General features: G+C 42.9%; 1 protein-coding gene across 3 annotated transcripts in view; it reads right to left on the bottom strand.

Moving 5' to 3' along the window:
• LOC139399458 (ATP-binding cassette sub-family C member 4-like) overlaps positions 1-19,465 on the bottom strand; it is a 56,764-nt gene that overhangs the window by 9,392 nt on the left and 27,907 nt on the right. For all 3 annotated transcript variants that reach the window (XR_011632076.1, XM_071144876.1, XM_071144884.1), the window contains exons 21-26: positions 11,836-11,986; positions 10,993-11,112; positions 10,772-10,882; positions 8,982-9,082; positions 4,254-4,445; positions 2,832-2,987 (exon numbers count right to left, since the gene is read on the bottom strand). Coding sequence is in view for 2 of the 3 variants with exons in the window: in XM_071144876.1 (XP_071000977.1) it covers positions 2,832-2,987; positions 4,254-4,445; positions 8,982-9,082; positions 10,772-10,882; positions 10,993-11,112; positions 11,836-11,986 (831 nt within the window). In the remaining variant the exon portion in view is untranslated. The remainder of the gene's footprint in view (positions 1-2,831; positions 2,988-4,253; positions 4,446-8,981; positions 9,083-10,771; positions 10,883-10,992; positions 11,113-11,835; positions 11,987-19,465) is intronic.

Here is a 19,465-nt window from a genome sequence, read left to right as displayed (position 1 = left end):
CATTCAAATTCATGAAGATAGATGTGCCCTCTCTAAATTATAGTTGAAAAAGTTTATATCAACATCCCTAGTTTTTAGTTGACAAATGTGTGCATGAGTAAAAAGGAGTTGTCCTTCAGTAGGCTGACTTTTCTCCAAGCTATAATTTTTTTAATTTTTTTTTTTTTAATAGCTTGGAGCAGTTCTGTGGGAGCTCTGTGTATTTACAGTGAGCTACACACCTGTATCAAGGTTCAGGCATACAACCACCCTTAAGAGAGCAAATACAGCTCTTTATTATAGTGCAGTCAAAATAGCTCGCCACTCCGAAGGCACTGTTCCAGCATGCCCTTGTGTTTGCTATAAACCTGGCAAACAGGAGCACAGCTACATGTCCTCATGCCAAGTCTCTTTAGAAGATATTTATTCAGAAATCCTAGCCCAACGTAAAAGCGATTAAAAAAAAAAAATAATAACTTACAGGGGACTCTCCTTTCGAGCCATAAACAAAACGTCACAGCATTCACAGAACAATATAAAGCTATATTACATTTCCACAGGATCATTTCCTCATTGTTTTATCACTAAGTAAATACTTGAGGGATTTTCTTCTGCGACACACAACAGAGTTTATGAGGCTTTAAAAGGACATAATGACCATTTAAAAAAACATTAACGAGTCTGTATAGGCCTGTGTCGTAGCAATAGAGATAAAGGAGGATATGGAGAAACGGTCAGTCCACAATGCAGTGGAGGGAAGGCGATAATAAATCAAGTTTACTCAAGACGCTAATCTGACCTATCAAGAGAAGAACGTTCACCTGGCAACTGCGAGAACAGGAGTAGAGCACACAGTGACTGGAAAGACTCACTAGGTGTTTACTGCTGTTGTGATCCTCATAATCATGTCTCGTGGTTAGAAGAATACTGTTGTGTGAGAGTGACTCATATCACCCATGCCCCGTTGGCTGCTTTGATGCAGGTCATAGGCTCTGAGCCAACACTGTGACAGCACCACTAACATGAGGTTGAGAAGGCAACGCACACGCGCACACACAGACTTTTGTGTCAGTCTCGAAACCCATGGCAAGTGTTTAACTTTGAGCAGATTCCTTGAAAACATAGCTGTGAATTTTAAGCATTCAGGAGTTCATCCCTTTCTCTCTACAGCCTAAAAACTGTTCCACCTCTCTACTCCCAATGAGCTTTACCCCTGCCACCAGCAGACTGCCTTGTCATTAAGCCAGCTCAAGTCCCAATTCAAACTAGTTTTGTGACTCACTTTAATTGAGGATTCAATGTTAAGTTGGAAAAACTGCTTTCAAGCACAGCTTTCCAAAGACCGATTATGTGCTCCAACAATTCTAAGCCCTCTGTTTGCCGCCGAATTCATTTTGAACTGTGAAGTCATTCCTGAGATTTCAATAGAACCTGAAATGGATTCTTTTTTAATGCCATATACTAATAAAAGTTTATCATAATCAAATCTGGGGGAAGCTGTAGAATAAAAGTTCACACGGGCAATGTATAGAATACATATCAGAATCTGAGAATTCCACATCACAAGGTAGGGCAACAAGCATCTTATATCAAGTCATTTTCCATTTAAAAGGCTGAGTGAATATCACTTACACGGGGGAGTTCAAATGACCTTTTCCGTTTCTAAGGGAAGTTGTGAAAAATGGGAATATAAGCAGAAGAAATCCAATCCTTGTAATATTAGTAATAGCAAATCATACTCTGCGTCTTTCCTGCTTGAATTTTTACAGCGGAAAAAATAGGACAATAATCGAACCTGATAGATCATCTCTATTCGGTTTGTGTACAGATACAGTGCTGCTCCTCTTAGATAAGCCAACGTTTCAGTTATGAGTTCAGAACAGAAGTCATCTAAATATGCCCCCTCTTTCCCCACCCCGTTTGCAGCTTCACCCCATGATGCAACTGGCTGTCCCCCTGTCAGAACGAGCAGCATCCAATAGGAAAACATTACCTTGACATAACTCAGGTGGTGGTAAAACATAACCAGCTGTAATACAGAAGTGAAAGTTCATCTGGTAAACTATTGATAATAGAAACCCATCAAAGCCACACCAAACATCTTAAATGAACTTGTTTTGGGGAAACCTTGACTGCAGTGTGCGAAATGTTCAACTCTTGGGCTAAATGATGTTGGTAGGCCTATGTGAGACTGTGAGGATGGGGATGGGTAGAGAACTCTTCTAAGCAGCTTTGCTGATGTTTCGGGGGTAGAGGGCTAATCTCCTGTCACTGACGGGGTAGAGAGCTGCTCTCCTCTCCTCTCAGAGCTGGGCTGTGGGAGTCTTCACCGCCGCAGAGCGCTGACTCAACCAGGGGGTGGCATTTTCCTAATGCTGTATCACTTTCAACAAGCGGAAATAAAAGTTGAAAACTGTCTCAAGGCATCCGTTTGTGTCACTTTCCAAAATCCCCTGAGTGACGACTGTAATTCTCCTCAGCCTGTTGTTGCTTTGAAACAAACAGTGACGTAAAAAAAGCCGGCCAGACCTCAAAGACGGGGAGAGTTTGGGTTACCAATGGAAGTTCACCTACCCCACTAAATGTGCATCATGTCTGATGAATGCTAATGACATATAATGGATCATGTCAGAGAACCCTGAAACTCCCACGTTTCTACTCAACGCTCTACAAATGACTGAGGTAATGTTGTTTGGCAATTCTAAAGCTTCCATAGTCATGTCATGTGTACTATAAAAAACGTCCAATCGAAGGCCTTCCAGGATTATGCTGAACAAACTAAAGACGTGCTATACAATGCAGCCTAGCCAATAGACTACAATAGGCAGTGGGAGGGCAGAGAACGTACATACCTGGGGGATGATGGAGATTCTCTGGCGCAGGGTATGCAGGCCGATCTCGGCGGTGAGAACGCCGTCGATGGAAATCCTGCCATCAGGTTCAGCCAGGCGGAACAGAGCCGAGATCAGGGAGCTTTTACCAGCGCCAGTCCGCCCCACGATGCCAACCTAGAGTTCAACATACAGAGAAAGTGTTAGTTTGTTTTTCTCTGAACACATTTTCTCTACTATAAAATCTGATGTCAAGACTTCCTTGTATAAAGTTGACTTCCAAGTGCGTAATTCAAGGTCTACTCCACTTCCCATTGCGCCATTGTAAACTGAATCATCTCTGTCCTTTATGATGGAACCTTTGCCTTTCAGGGCCAGTACTCCAACAGAATGAGAGATTCTCATTGCTGAGATGTTCCTTCCTGTTTGATATCAGCACATCAGTTGTTAAGGTGACAGCCCCACAAGCCGGGTGACATTAAAACAGCAGAATACCGCTGAAGTTGATATGATAGTATAAGATGCTATCGTAACGTATGCATTTCAGTGTCTTCTCTGTAGGTGCTATCAGCCATGTTCCGCATGGATCAATCACATATCCCTTCCTACAGTAGCCTATAAGCTCGGATTCCGATTCCCAAATATGAGCTTCTAACTAAAATCAGCAATATTACAATGCCGCTTTGATTCAAACAAAGAATGCAAAGGCTATCTAAAGTAAATGTATAAATCACCTTGTGGAATCACTACACTGGAAGTATGGAAATGTACAGTAAGACATGTAAGAAAATTCATAGTTAACAGTTAAAAGTAAATCTACCAAATCATATGTTGTGTGTGTGTGTGTGAGAGAGAGGAGTGTTCAGAGTGCTAGATAGGTGCTCGTTTCCCTGTGAAAGCGTTGTCTCAGGGGGACTGTCAGGATGCACACAAAGCCTGTTCAGGCCCACGGCATCGGGTGAAGATCCCTCCCATGGGCTGTCAGAGCCCAGGCCTCTTCACTTATCAACCCATCCATTGTGAAATCAGCCGCCCTGGCGAACCGTGGCCATGCAAAATACACCCCCTGCATTAAAAACGCTGGGTTTCAATCACCCTCAACCATCTCTACCTCTCTCTCCCTCTCATCTTCTCTCCTCTCTCTCATATAGTGAATAAACAGTTGTCACCGTCAGGTCTCCTAGAATGCAAATGTGAACAAATGGATCCACTTGACTAGTCTTAATTGCATGATATGTATTCCATGAATCACAAATGGTATATTCCTTGGGAATCAGCAGCACAATAAGATGTCCCCTAAATAATTGATTTGAAAAATAATGACACACAGAGAAGAACAGCACCGCACCCATTACACTGGCTGCATATCAACTGAATTGTGTTGGGGTGTGTTGTGCATTGTCGTAAACATGGACACATATCAGAAGAATATGTAGTGGGCACCTTTTCTCTGGATCTGAAGACCGCAGTAATGTTCTTTAGGACCGGAGGACTGTCCGCATAGTAGGAGAAGTTGACCTGGTCGAAGGTGATGAAACCATGCCTGGGCCAATCAGGCGGAGGCCGTTTGTCTGTCTCCCAAGGTGCTTCGCTCTCCAGTTCTGTGTACTCCACCACCCTTTCCACAGAAGTCATCTGGGAGTGTCAGAACATTATTACAAAATTGATGTTATTCTATGAGGGAATATTCTGTTCTATTTTATTCTGTGGCCAGGAACACTGACAGTGCCAATCATAAGTATTCACAGCCCCTGTATTTTTTCATATTTTGTTGGGTTACAAAGTGGAATTGAAATAGATAAAAAAAATATATGTAATAATTGTCACTGATCTAGACAAAAATTCTCAATAATGTCAATGTAGTATTCACCCCCTTTGTTATGGCAAGCCTAAATAAGTTCAGTAGTTAAAATGTGCTTAACAAATCACATAAAAAGTTACATGGACTCACTATGTGCAATAATGGTGGTTAACATGATTTAATGACTACCCCATCTCTGTACCCCACACACAATTATATTTAAGGTCCCTCAAGACGAGTAGTGAATTTCAAGCACAGATTCAACCAGAGGCCAGTGTGCTTTTCCAATGCGTCGCAAAGAGCATCGATTGGAAGATGGTAAAGACGATTACACCACGAGGCCAATGCTAATTTTAAAACAGTTATAGGTTAATGGCGGTGAAAGGTGAAAACTTAGGATGGATCAACAACATTGTAGTTACTCCACAATACTAATATAAAAGAGTGAAAATAAAAAATCCTTTACCGAATAAAAGAAAAAAAAGAAAATGCAGCCTGTTTGCAAAGGCACTAAAGTAATAACTGCAAAAAAATGTAGCAAAGTAATTTCCTTGTTGTGCTGAATACAAAGAGTTATCTTTGGGACAAATCCAACACAATACATCATCGAGTACCACTCTCCATATTATCAAGCATGGTGGTGGCTGCATCATGTTATGGGTATGGTTGTCATTGGTAACGACTGGGGGGTTTCAGGTTAAAAAAAAAAAACAGAAAACCTTGTTTAGTCTGCTTTCCACCAGACACTGGGAGACGAATGTACCTTTCAGCAAGACAACCTAAAACAAGTCCAAATTCACACTTATGTTGCTTACCAAGAAGACCGTGAATGTTCCCGAGGCCTAGTTAGTTTTCACTTAAATCTGCCTGAAAAATCTATGACAAGACTTAAAAATGGCTGTCAAACAATGATCAACAACCAACTTGACAGAGCTTAAAAGAATTCTGAAAATATTTTTTTTTAAAGTGCAAGTATTGCACAATCCAAGAGCGCAAAGCTCTTAGAGACTTGCCTAACAAGACACAGCTGTAATCGCTGCCAAAAGGTGTTTCTAACATGATTTGACTGAGGGAAGTAGATGATCTAATCAAGATACTGTATATTTGGTTTTCAACTTCATTAAAAAGAAATATGGAATTTTCTTTAATTTTGAAATAAGAGTAGTTTGTGTAGACTCTTGACCAAAAAAAGTACATTTGAATCCCACTTTATAACAATAAAATGTGAAGAAACCCAAGAGGGGTGAATACATACACCCAAGCCAAATACATTTAAACTCAGTTTCACAATTCCTGACATTTAATCCTAGTAAAAATTCCCTGTCTTAGGTCAGTTAGGATCACCACTTTATTTTAAGAAGGTGAAATGTCAGAATAATAGTAGAGAGAATTATTTATTTCAACTTTTATTTCTTTCATCACATTTCCAGTGGGTCAGAAGTTTACATACACTCAATTAGTATTTGGTAGCATTGCCTTTAAATTGTTTAACTTAGGTCAAACGTTTCAGGTAGCCTTCCACCTGCTTCCCACATAAATTGGGTGAATTTTGGCCCATTCTTCCTGACAGCGCTGGAGAAACTGAGTCAGGTTTGTAGGCCTCCTTGCTCACACGCTTCTTCAGTTCTGCCCACAAATTTTCTATAAGATTGAGGTCAGGGTTTTGTGATGGCGACTCCAATACCTTGACTTTGTTTTCCTTAAGCCATTTTGCCACAACTTTGGAAGTATGCTTGGGGTCATTGTCCATTTGGAAGACCCATTTGCAACCAAGCTTTAACTTCCTGACTGATGTCTTGAGATGTTGCTTCAATATATCCACATAATTTTCCATCCTCATGAAGCCATTTATTTTGTAAAGTGCACCAGTCTCTCCTGCAGCAAAGCACGCCCACAACATGATGCTGCCACGCCTGTGCTTCACGGTTGGGATGGTGTTCTTCGGCTTGCAAGCCTCCCCCTTTTTCCTCCAAACATAATGATGGTCATTATGGCCAAACAGATCCATTATTGTTTCATCAGACCAGAGGATATTTCTCTAAAAAGTACGATCTTTGTCCCAATGTGCAGTTGCAAACCGTAGTCTGGCTTTTTTAATGGCGGTCTTGGAGCAGTGGCTTCTTCCTTGCTGAGATGCCTTTCAGGTTATGTCGATATAGGACTCGTTTTACTGTGGATATAGATACTTTTGTACCCATTTCCTCCAGCATCTTCACAAGGTCCTTTGCTGTTGTTCTGGGATTGATTTGCACTTTTCGCACCAAAGTACATTCATCTCTAGGAGACAGAACGCATCTCTTTCCTGAGTTGTATGACGGCTGCGTGGTCCCATGGGGTTTATTGCTCCCAAGAATGAACCAAACTTGTGGAGGTCTACCATTGTTTTTCTGAGATCTTGGCTGATTTCTTTTGATTTTCCCATGATGTCAAGCAAAGAGGCACTGAGTTTGAAGGTAGGCCTTGAAATACAACCACAGGTACACCTCCAATTGACTCAAATGATGTCAATTAGCTTATCAGAAGCTTCTAAAGCCATGACATCATTTTCTGGAATTTTCCAAGCTGTTTAAAGGCACAGTCAACTTAGTGTATGTAAACTTCTGACCCACTGGAATTGGGATACAGTGAATTATAAGTGAAATAATCTGTCTGTAAACAATTGTTGGAAAAATGACTTGTGTCATGCACAAAGTAGATTTCCTAACCAACTTGCCCAAACTATAGTTTGTTAACAATAAATGTGTGGAGTGGTTGAAAAACGAGCTTTAATGACTCCAACCTAAGTGAATGTAAACATGTATACATTTGCACAACTAGAAACAACAATAGCAGACTAGTACAATTATATTATTCACCTATTCTTCAGCCAGGCAAGTCAAGACAAACTCAGCAAAAAAATAAATGTCCTTTTTTCAGCACCCTGTCGTTCAAAGATAATTCGTAAAAATCCAATTAACTTCACAGATCTTCATTGAAAAGGGTTTAAACATGCTTGTTCAATGACCCATAAACAATTAATGAACATGCACCCGTGGAACGGTGATTAAGACACTAACAGCTTACAGGTGGAAGGCAATTAAGGTCACAGTTATGAAAACTTAGGACACTAAAGAGGCCTTTCTACTGACTCTGAAAAACACCAAAAGAAAGATGCCCAGGGTCCCTGCTCATCTGTGTGAACGTGCCATAGGCATGCTGCGAGGAGGCATGAGGACTGCAGATGTGGCCAGTGCAATAAATTGCAATGTCCGTACTGTGATACGCCTAATACAGCACTACAGTGAGACAGGACGGACAGCTGATCGTCCTCGCAGAGGCAGACCACGTGTAACACCTACACAGGATCGGTACATCCAAACATCACACCTGCGGGACAGGTACAGGATGGCAACAACAACTGCCCGAGTTACACCAGGAACGCACAATCCCTCCATCAATGCTCAGACTGTCATCAATAGGCTGAAAATGGGCTGGACTGGGGGCTTGTAGACCTGTTGTAAGGCAGGTCCTCACCAGACATCACCGGCAACGTCGTCGTCTATGGGCACAAACCCACCGTCGCTGAACCAGACAGGACTGGCAAAAAGTGCTCTTCACTGACGAGTCACTGTTCTGTCTCACCAGGGGTGATGGTTCGATTCGCGTTTATCGTCGAAGGAATAAGCGTTACACCGAGGCCTGTACTCTGGAGCGGGATCAATTTGGAGGTGGTGGGTCCGTCATGGTCTGGGGTGGTGTGTCACAGCATCATCGGACTGAGCTTGTCGTCATTGCAGGCAATCTCAACGTTGTACCTTACAGGGAAGACATCCTCCCTCACGTGTTACCTTTCCTGTAGGTTCATCCTGACATGACAATGCCACCAGCCATACTGCTCGTTCTGTGATTTCCTGCAAGACAGGAATGTCAGTGTTCTGCCATGGCCAGCGAAGAGCCCAGATCTCAATCCCCTTGAGCAAGTCTGGGACCTGTTGGATCGGAGGGTGAGGGCTAGGGCCATTTCCCCCCAGAAATGTCCGGGAACTTGCAGCTGCCTTGGTGGAAGAGTGGGGTAACATCTCACAGCAAGAACTGGCAAATCTGGTGCAGTCCATGAGGAGGAGATGCACTGCAGTACTTAATGCAGCTGGTGGTCACACCAGATCCTACCTGTTACTTTCAATTTTGACCCCCTCCCCTTTGTTCAGGGACTCATTCCATTTATGTTAGTGACATGTCTGTGGAACTTCTTCAGTTTGTCTCAGTTGTTGAATCTTATGTTCATACAAATATATACACGTTAAGTTTGCTGAAAACAAACGCAGTTGACAGTGATAGGACATGTCTTTTTTTGCTGAGTTTAGGTCTAAATCAATAAAGGAGGTTTTTACCATGTTCTCCACCTCCGCACTCTGTCTGACTCCCCACTGAAACATGCCGACGAGGGTTACTGCATAGGACAGAGCCAGGCCCACAGCACCTGCCTTCAAGTCTGTCACACCAGGAAAGAGAGAAACCAACTCACTGTACTCTATGTTCACCTAAATACTGCAGAGCCTAAGGTGTATATTGTTGATTACACAATACCAGCCAAAAGTTTGGACACACCTACTCATTCAAGGGTTTTTATTTGTATTATTTTCTACATTGTAGAATAATAGTGAAGACATCGAAATTATGAAAACACAAATGGAATCACGTAGTAACCAAAGAGTGTTAAAACAAATCAAGGCAAAGCTGCCCTGACAGCTTTGCACAGTCTTGGCATTCTCTCACCCAGCTTCATGAGGAATGCTTTTCCAACAGTCTTCAAGGAGTTCCCACATATGCAGAGCACTTGTTGGCTGCTTTTCCTTCACTCTGCGGTCCAACTCATACCAACTATCTCAATTGGGTTGAGGTCGGGTGATTGTGGAGGCCAGGTCATCTGATGCAGCTCTCCTTCTTGGTCAAACAGCCCTTATACAGCCTGGAGATGTGTTTTTGTTCATTGCCCTGTTGAAAAACAAATGATCGTCCCACTAAGCGCAAACCAGATGGGATGGTGTATCGCAGCAGAATACTGCGGTAGCCATGCTGGTTAAGTGTGCCTTGAATTCTAAATAAATCACAGACACTGTCACCAGCAAAGCACCCCCACACCATCACACCTCCTCCTCCATGCTTCACGGTGGGAACCACACATGCAGAGATCATCCGTTCACCCACTCTGCGTCTCACAAAGACACGGCAGTGGGAACCAACATTTTTTTTAATTAATTAATTAAAAATTAAACAAAAATCACAAATATGGACTCATCAGACCAAAAGGAAAGATTTCTCTATGTCCATTGCTCGTGTTTCTTGGCCCAAGCAAGTCTCTTCTTCTTATTGGTGTCCGTTAGTAGGGGTTTCTTTGCAGCAATTCAACCATGAAGGCCTGATTCAAGCAGTCTCCTCTGACCAGTTGATGTTGAGATGTGTCTGTAACTTGAACTCTGTGAAGCATTTATTTGGGCTGCAATCAAGAGGTGCACTAATGAACTTATCCTCTGCAGCAGACCTAACTCTGGGTCTTCCTTTCCTGTGGTGGTCCTCATGAGAGCCAGTTTCATCATCGCGTTTGATGGCTTTTCCGACTGCACTCGAAGAAACTTGAAAAGTTCTTGAAATTTTCCGGATTGACTGACGTCGTCTTAAAGTAATAATGGACTGTCGTTTCTCTTTGCTTATTTGAGCTGTTCTTACCATAACATGGACTTGGTATTTTACCAAATAGGGCTATCTTCTGTATACCACCCCTACCTTGTCACAACACAAATGATTGGCTTAAACGCATTAAGGAAAAAAAATCCACAAATTAACAAGGGTTCACCAGTTAATTGAAATGCATTCCAGGTGACTACCTCATGAAGCTGGTTGAGAGAACGCCAAGAGTGTGCAAAGCTGTCATCAAGGCAAAGGGTGGCTACTTTGAAGAATCTCAAATATATTTTGTTTTTGGTTACTTCATGATTCCATATGTGTTATTTCATACTATAGTTTTGTTGTCTTCACTATTATTCTACAATGTAGAAAATAGTAAACAAAGAAAAACCCTGGAATGAGTAGGTGTCAAAAACTTTTGACTGGTACTGTATGTATGGTTATATGAATGGCCCAGGTGATCAACATTACTGTTGATATAGGACCCATACGGTACCATCCCTGAGGAACAGGCACCCAAAGGTAGTGAGGGTGACAAATATGGAGCAGATGCCATCCAGACGCAGAGCGAACCATCGGGATGTGGTCAGGAATAGGAACCAGGCCTCTGCAAAGGAACAGCATGGTTACTGGTTGTATACTATAGTTATTACACCAAATTAAAACATGCAATTCTATGTCTAGTAGTTATGGTTGGATGTCAGTTCTGGTTCTGACCGGAGTGGAGGTCTTGATGTGCGTCAAATGCCTGCTGGAACCGCTGCTGGGCTTTAAAGGCACGGATGGTCCACAGACCTTGGAGGGATGAGGACAGGTGGGTGAAAACTGGGCTCCGGGCTGTAGAGTATAACAAACAAACACTGAATGAAGACGTGAATATTTAAAGCACCACTAGTATACACAGTGTTTATTCATTTCTTTCAAAAGAACACACCATTTTTCTAGACTGTACAAAGATGGTTACATCCGGCTTCAATACAGACGAACGAAAACATTCAATTGTCTGTTTTTCTACAAAGCTCAGCTGACATGACCGTTAACGTGAATACCCCTTATGCACGTCTCCCATACATGTTCATGTACACCTTGCTACCAAAAGCAGTGCTTCTGAAATAAATGGTTTGAAAGGAAAATGACTAACATTAGCATTCCTGTTGTCCAGATGTATTAACGTTAAGGCTTCGTAAAAACAGACAAAGCCTGAATGTTCCATTGGAACTTCTTAATAGTCACTTTTGTTCCTTAAGATCAGCAGACCTGTTCTTCCGTGTGCCTTTGGGCTATCAGCCCAGAATAAAGAGGATGAATACAGAGGATGAACTAGTGCCTGCCACGGGCCCACTTGGCATTTCCTCCATTGTATCTGATGCCATGAACTCCCAGTGCTTAAGGAAACTGTGTGTGTGGGCAACCCATGGGCCACAGCCACCTTTATCCTTTTATGCTAATGCCCAAGGCCTTCTTCAATTGCTATTCAATGGTCTATTAGCATTCCCGTGCTAGTGCTCCCTTTGTCTCCCACCATTAAACAGACGTGTCCCTAAAGACAGTGAAGCCTACTAGTGGACTCCAGGCGCTTGATGTCCCTGGAGGTCTGCAGGAAGTAGCGTCGCAAGAACAGGAAGACGACGAGTAGAGGGACGACGGGGATGAGGATCCAGGGGATGATGGCGGCCGCCACGATGATCACCCCCAGGATCTGCAGGAACACCTGGGAGAGAGAGAACACAGAGGGAGAGAACAGAGCGGTGTGGTGAGCGCAACAGCTCAGTAAATGGACCCCTGCTGACTTGCGGGCTACCGCTGAAGTTTGAGGCCTGTCGTTACACTAGGGATGATGTAAGAAACACACTTGTTTTCTGCCACAGCTCCAAAGGCAGAAGGTGACAGCAACATTAGGAGAGTGTGTGTGTCAAATCCAAATTGTATGTGTCACATGCGCCAAATATAAGTTGGACACTTTACCTTGAAATGCTTACCTACGAGCCCTTTCCCAAAAAGGCAGGGTTAAAAAGTAAAGAAAAGAGTGCATAAAAAAAGAAAAATAGTAACACAAAAAATAACAATAACGAGGCTACGTACAGGGAGTAGCGGTACAGAGTCAATGTGCAGGGGTACAAGGTAGTTGAGGTAATATGTACATGTAGGTAGGGGAAATATTAACTAGGCAATCAGGATAGACAAACAGAATAGCAGCAGCATATTTGTGAAGAGTGTGTGTGTGTGTGTGTGTGTCACAGTGGTGAGAGGACGATGGCACTTAGTGGCAGGTGACAATTTGCCGCTCTTCCTCTGTGGCTCGCCTCCCTAACCCTAACCCCCATGGGCTTTGCCTTCAACACCTGAGGTTTAAACCTCCCTCGCCAAGTCGCTGTGGCCCCAGCCAGTAGGCATTGTATAGTCACTGTGACTGGCTGAGAGTTGTGGGAACCACACTGTGGGTGTCTGATACTACAGTACACACAGAATGCAAAGCCCTCACATAGGCCTCAATAACACAATGACTCATCACTCTTGTTAATGGCCACCTGACCTGACACAGGTAGACCACTAGCCACATGCAATCTGATGCCTGAACGGGAGGGACTGCAGGCAGTGACACAGCAGCACCGGAAACCCTGGTGGTTGCAGACACCTGTTTCCTGCCCGACGACAGATTGAGAACCTTGCAGTGCATCATTTCACTGTATTGTATATCAGACGGCTCTCATTAGTTTAACTTGGTGGAAAGAGTAGATAGTGAAGAGACTCTTTTCACAAATATGATCTTTGTATGTAGCATTCTTTTAGTACAAACAATACTCCTAAAATCTGAAAACGAGTTCTATTTAACGAAAAACAGTTTAACTTGGTAGATTGCATTATGCTAAACCGGTATGAGACAGAGTCCTTCAATACAGCTTCTACCTTAAAGATATACTTCTGCGGCATATTTGATATTCACTAGATAGCTGATAAAAAATTGAAACCTCACACCCTGAAATTAGAAACAAACTCAGAAGACTTCTAAGAGGAACAGATTAGGATCAGTATGTTACCTTCAATGGTCTCAGACTAGCCCTCCCAGATGAACATTTCATTTAGCACCTTAATTACGGATGTTATCGGGCGCTTAAGAGCACGTTTAAGCATGATCACTTTCAATGTCGTTTTATGATGAAAAGCCACTCAATTCCGTTTACAGTGCAGATAAGAGGGTATTACCAGCCCCACCATAGCCGCGCTGCAGCACACACAATCAAGCAGTGAGCGGAAACTACTGAGCTCAACGGATCCCGAGAATTTCACAGTACATAAGTTTCAATCTGGGCCGTGATGGAAGGCTACCGGACTGCAAAGTGAGATGGGAGCGACGCACACTATTACTGCATGTTATCCAAGCTCACACTGAGTGACTGGCACAACTATTTACACGTTTCAACAAAATGTGCAGGTCTATTTTATTTTCTGTCAATAGTTGAAATGACACAATATTTTACAACAAAAAATATTTTTTGGAGCTTTGCTACAGTGATGTGTCATGATGTGCAGTACGTAAAACTAGTTTAGTCCTTTTCACATCCCTGAGATTGGTGGTGGTCTAGTGTAAAAGTCTGTTTGGCCCCATCAAATTCTGGTCTACAGCTGCTGGGCCCAACAGCAGTACAGTCTACTGTGAGTGTCTGATAGAAGGGTCATCTCAGAGGAAGGAAGGAGTCTAGGAAGCAGTAGGATCCATTAGAGAGAGAGAGAGGAGTCCTGCCACAGCCTCTCCTGCTCCCCTGGGCAACACTGTCGCCAAGGCCTTAGCTGTTTCATCTCAGGCATTTGCCTGGTCTGCCGCTTATCATGTCAGCATCGGAGAAAACCACAACCCCCACCCACACTACACACAGATGAGCCCCGATAAGCACTGACCTACCTAGCCCAGCAACCCCATGTCCTCATCCACATCACATAGACCCTGACCCCAGCCCCCCACACAGGAACAACAGGACAACTCCCTGTCCGAGGCGAGCCATAGCCAGCTGCACATAAATGTGGATAAAAGCTTTTGTATATAAACAGTTTAAATAAAGCATTACCTCTAATTGCCCTTTAGCCAGAGAAGAAAGCTACTGTAGGTATGCGATGCCATGCAGCCCATTCATGCCAACAGGGCACACTGCTGGGCCCAAAAACCATTCACATCTCCACTGACCCCTAATTGCTTTATTTTGGGAGGTGATAACATCAGGTCTTTGATGTCCAAATAAATGTAGAAAATTGAAGTTAATTGCTATATTTGTGCTGGGCGCTGATAGCGACTGTTGTTCCAGAGCGGAGCATAAACACTTCCCGACAATTAAACATCCCTCCGGACATGAGGACTCGGTACGCTTCTTTACAACTCTTTTTTTCATCCTCCCTTTCTTTAGTGACAGCGTGCAGTGTTTGAGAGCGAGAGAGACGGCCGCTGGGGGGAAAAAAAGAATTAAATACATAACGGGAAATGGAGGGAGAAAAAGGGTAAAGAAATCATCCGTCGACGCTGGAATTTGTTCAACACACACACACACACACACACACACACACACACACACACACACACACACACACACACACACACACACACACTTTGCCTTAGAGTAGGGTTAGGGTTTCTCTGACAGAGTAGGCACAATAAAATGTAGGGGTCAGTGGTACTGAAACAAAGCAAGGCCGTTCCACTTGGGCTCTGGGACAATAGGAGTGACCCGATCCATTCTGCTCTGCTTTGAGCTTTATTTTACCCCTAAATGCCCAGATGCTGGGCCTTTCTTTGGGAGAAATTACTGTGGACACCTCCTTCACATTTTCCCTTTCTGTGCCATTTTCACTTCATAAAGCTGCAGTCAATGTGTTTTGTGTGTGGTGAGGAGGGCCCGACACATACTGTGGTGGTCTCGGTCGCCGTCTACATTGGCGGCTCAAGTAGTCCCAGGATTAGGCCTTTGTGTGCTGTGAAAAGGTAAGATAAGTCACTTATTTGAGCTCAGTCAAGCTGCTGATTTCCACACCCATTTTGGAAATAAGAGAAAGCTTTGAAATGCTCCCTCTCTCATATAAATCACTAGCATCCACCAAAAAGCAGCTGCCCTGCACTCTGCATGCCCTCACATACAGAATATACAAATCAGCCCTTTTTCTCTCGCTGTCACACACTCACACACACCAACAAACACATGAGCATTTTCGTAGAAACAGGAAGGAAACCACAATGCGTGTTCCACAATAACAAAATAGCAACCGCATCGTCAAAGCCATCATTTGGTATCATCCTCCTCCTGATCAGAGTTGTTGGTGCGGTCTCAGGGCCAAGTCTAGTAGACTAGGGTGTGTGTGTGTGTGTGTGTGTGCGTGCGTGCGTGCGCGCTACAGGTTCCCAGGCTCATAGCAGTGGTTGTCCAGCTTGGCTGAGTCAGGAGAGATGCCAGACCACAGTGCCATGGGAGACCAGACCACACAGAGACTGGGATCTTTTCACAGGTGGCCAGTGCCTACCCGCCATCACATGACCATGAGTGGTACTGCTAGGTGTCAGAGTCACAACTACACCCCTTCCTAATGCACAGAAAAGACAGACACACAGAGAGAGAGACACACACACACACACTCTAAATTAAAGTGTAGTTTACAACCCAAGTTAGTTTCCTGAATATTTTCAGCCTCTCACCTTTGTCTCACTCATGTTTTTCCACCATATGCAGCAAGACAATGGTCCTGTCAGATAACAATGTTTAAAATATATATATATATACATACACACACACACACAGTGTTTCTAGTGTTTCTCTGACTAACCAGGTATGTCTGGTGCCCGGAGCCAGTGCATTCTTCACTTCCTCTGTCACCCGGTTGGTAAAGGCACCAGAGAAAGCCAGTGAAACCCCATCCTACACAGCACGGCTATGTCAGCAGTTCTCATATCCCACAAAACCAGAGAAGAGGCCCACCACACAATCTGCCACACTATACAGTGATCACTGATCCACCCGTCAGTGTTTTCAAACAATGGCCATCCTCCTCTGCCCTGTGTGTGTTCAAAGTGTTTCTGGTACACCCAGACTGTTCTCCTCCCTCCTCCAGACCACCGATGTTTTACTGCTGTAATTTATGACTGGTGGCTGCATTGGCCTCTGCTTGTTACTAACTGGTGAGACCAGGGTCAGCCCCACTCAAACTAAAGGTCACCAGAAAACTAATTGGAATATTTAGTTCAAAATCCCCCCAAAGCATTGCAAAATGTAGGGATATGTCCAAACAGACTTGGTCTCTTACCCATATTCTACTGACAAACTACATTTTAACTGATGGCCAATGAATGTAGGCAGGGACCCCACAGTTAGTGGTGTGACTTGGGCAAGAGCCTTCACAAGAGATGGGTCCATTCAGAGCCTCCTGTATTGTCCTGCCCCCCTCTCCTGCCCCCTAACTCAAAGCACAGGCAACCCAGGATTTAAAGGTCAAGTCCACACAAAGGCCGGCCGTCTACACTGCCTGAGGTGCTTTTAATTGACATTTCTGCCTTTGTCCAAATAACATAAAGGGAAGAGAAAATGACACTTTTTTTCAATATACTAAATTGCGGCTAAATGAGACCCGTGAAAAAAATATGGCTTTGGAATGGAACTGAGTTCCCCAAGTTGAGGGAATCCCCTTGTTAGGAAATGTATGGAGGAGTGTTGATGGCTGTGAAGTGTTCACTCCACCATAAAGGGCCCAGCTCTGATGCAAATCCCCACACAGAGGCAGCCTCTCCCCACAGAGGGAGATAAACCACTTAGGCCATTGTTTATGGAGTTTACCTTTATTACCCCTGACAACCAGTTAAACAATGACTGTGGGGAAATGTCCCTCCGAGAATGAGCAACAATGGTCAGGATCAGCAGCTTTTCTGTCCGGCTAATACTTTGATCAAATCTTCCTTCCTGAAAGCATTAAAGAGTGCTCCATAAAAAGACACCTGCAAACAAGAGCAGAAAGAGCTGGCTAACAAAAGCACTTGTCCAACATTACAAAAAATAAAATCACGGTTCAGACACATGTATTACATAATTCCGTGCGAACATATCACTTAAAACATTTCACAAGTAAAAAAATAATTATATATATATATATATATAACACAATTTATTTATTTTTTTTACATTTGAAATGTTCATGAGTCAGACATGGTTTTTGGACACGTGAGATGTTTCACATGAATTTTTCACATGAACAAATCACATGAGAAAAAAATGTCACATGGGAAAACCATAAGAAAAACTCATTTGAAATGTCACACGTGTCCAAAAACCGCCTGTCTGACTCATGAAAAAATGACTCAGACATTTCACATGTGTGATTTTGTAACTGGTGGGATTCAAACCTGGGTTTCCTACGGGAGACGCTGACGTCTTGACCACTGAACCAAGAGGTCCAACACTAATGTTGAAGTCACAGGCGGGGCTACCTCATCATGTGACCATGAGCAACCATGACCTACTCATGTCCACTACACTTTCACATGTGCATTTTCATATCGGAATGTCAACTAGGACTGTCAAATTATTTATTAAAAAAATGTAATTGAGTTTATTGCAGGATTTGATGTGATTAAAAGGCAAATTCATAAATTACAGCTCAATTTGAGCAAATTTAGATTGTTTTTTTTTATTGCAAGAATATTGCTGCCTAGATTTTGTACAATGTAACGGTTTGCAAAATCAGGTAAATTGATAAAACACACCTCAAAGTAAACTTATTTTGACATCACATTTTTGTTTTTACCTGAATAGATTATGTATTTTGGATGTTGTTGGGTTTAAAAAAAAAACTCTGACAGTGCTAAATTCTAAAACGGATAAATAAGGAGACAAGCAGCAATAGTTTCTGTTCTTGTCACTGGGCTTCTTCCAACGGTCACTGACCAATGTATGAAGAAGACAGGTGTGTCTGCAACAGTAACACTCTGAATCGATGGCTCAGACATCAGAAATAATCATTTTAACACACTATTATTAGGCTAAGTTACCTTTATACAGATTTTGCAATTCCATACTGTATGTGGACACATTGCTTCTTCAACAAGTTAACACCATCATTTCACATGTATGGAGAAAACAATTTCACCACCTCATGTGAACTAGCAATTCCACGTGTGAAAGTTTTTTTTTTTCACATGTAAAGCTGCATTGGTGATTTTGAGATTAACGTTAAAATGTGAAACCGTTCATTTTCCATGTGCAACTCACGTAAAAAAAAAGTGGTGTTAACAGTTGAACTCTAAATTGAATACATATGAAAATATGGTTTCATGTGAAATATAAGGTCAACATGTGAAAGCAACTATTTCACATGTAAAAGAGATACAAAATAAAAACACATGCCAAATTTTTGCAAGGGAAATTATGCCATCTTTGTCACTCACACAAGGAGCCCCTATTTATCTTGCCGTATAAGATCACATTGTGTATGCATAGTACCAGCAAGGTACTCTCAGCAAGGGCTCCAATATCACATTTGACCAGCTAGTTCAAATCAACAAAAGCCTAGTTCTAACATGGGTTGCCTAGGCTACACATTCTCACAGCAAACCAAAGAACAAATTACAATAATTAAAATACAGTGTATGTTATTTGCGCATTGTTAAACTTCTGTTGTGTTTCTACAATAAGAGATGGCTACACATGAAGATATAGTGTATGTGCAACACAAACACAAGCCTCTGTTCTGTCATGACCTAGTCTAGCTTTAACAGTTTATCGGTTGGTGCTACTGGCCTTCTGCAACGTTATTCTTTCACCCTGCCCATTATCCACCTTATTATTAAAAATGGGGGAACTATGGTGGACAAAAAGCCTTTGTGCTTATGATCTTTTGTGCTTTCACCATTTAAGATGGCTTTTGTCTCCTGTGAGATGGGTATCTGCCACAAACATCACTCATGCATTGTGGAGGAGGGATTCATTTTCAGCCCAGCTTTGTTCCTTTCTTTGGCCCTAACCAAGGAGCCATGCCTGCTGCTCTACATTGGATTGTGCAGCGAACATTCCCTCTTTTGTGGTGCTAGGTGCATGAGCTGGCTCATCTTCACGGGCCTTTCTTTCCTGGGAGATGGTTATTGCGCTGCTGTGTGGTGGCGTTGGGTAACTTTACCTGACTATGCGTCAGGTTGGGCCGTGGCTACCAGGCCTGCAGTGGACTAGCA

Source organism: Oncorhynchus clarkii, chromosome 3, assembly GCF_045791955.1.
Source record: "Oncorhynchus clarkii lewisi isolate Uvic-CL-2024 chromosome 3, UVic_Ocla_1.0, whole genome shotgun sequence".
Taxonomy (NCBI): domain Eukaryota; kingdom Metazoa; phylum Chordata; class Actinopteri; order Salmoniformes; family Salmonidae; genus Oncorhynchus; species Oncorhynchus clarkii.
This window is presented reverse-complemented; position numbering and strand designations above follow the sequence as displayed.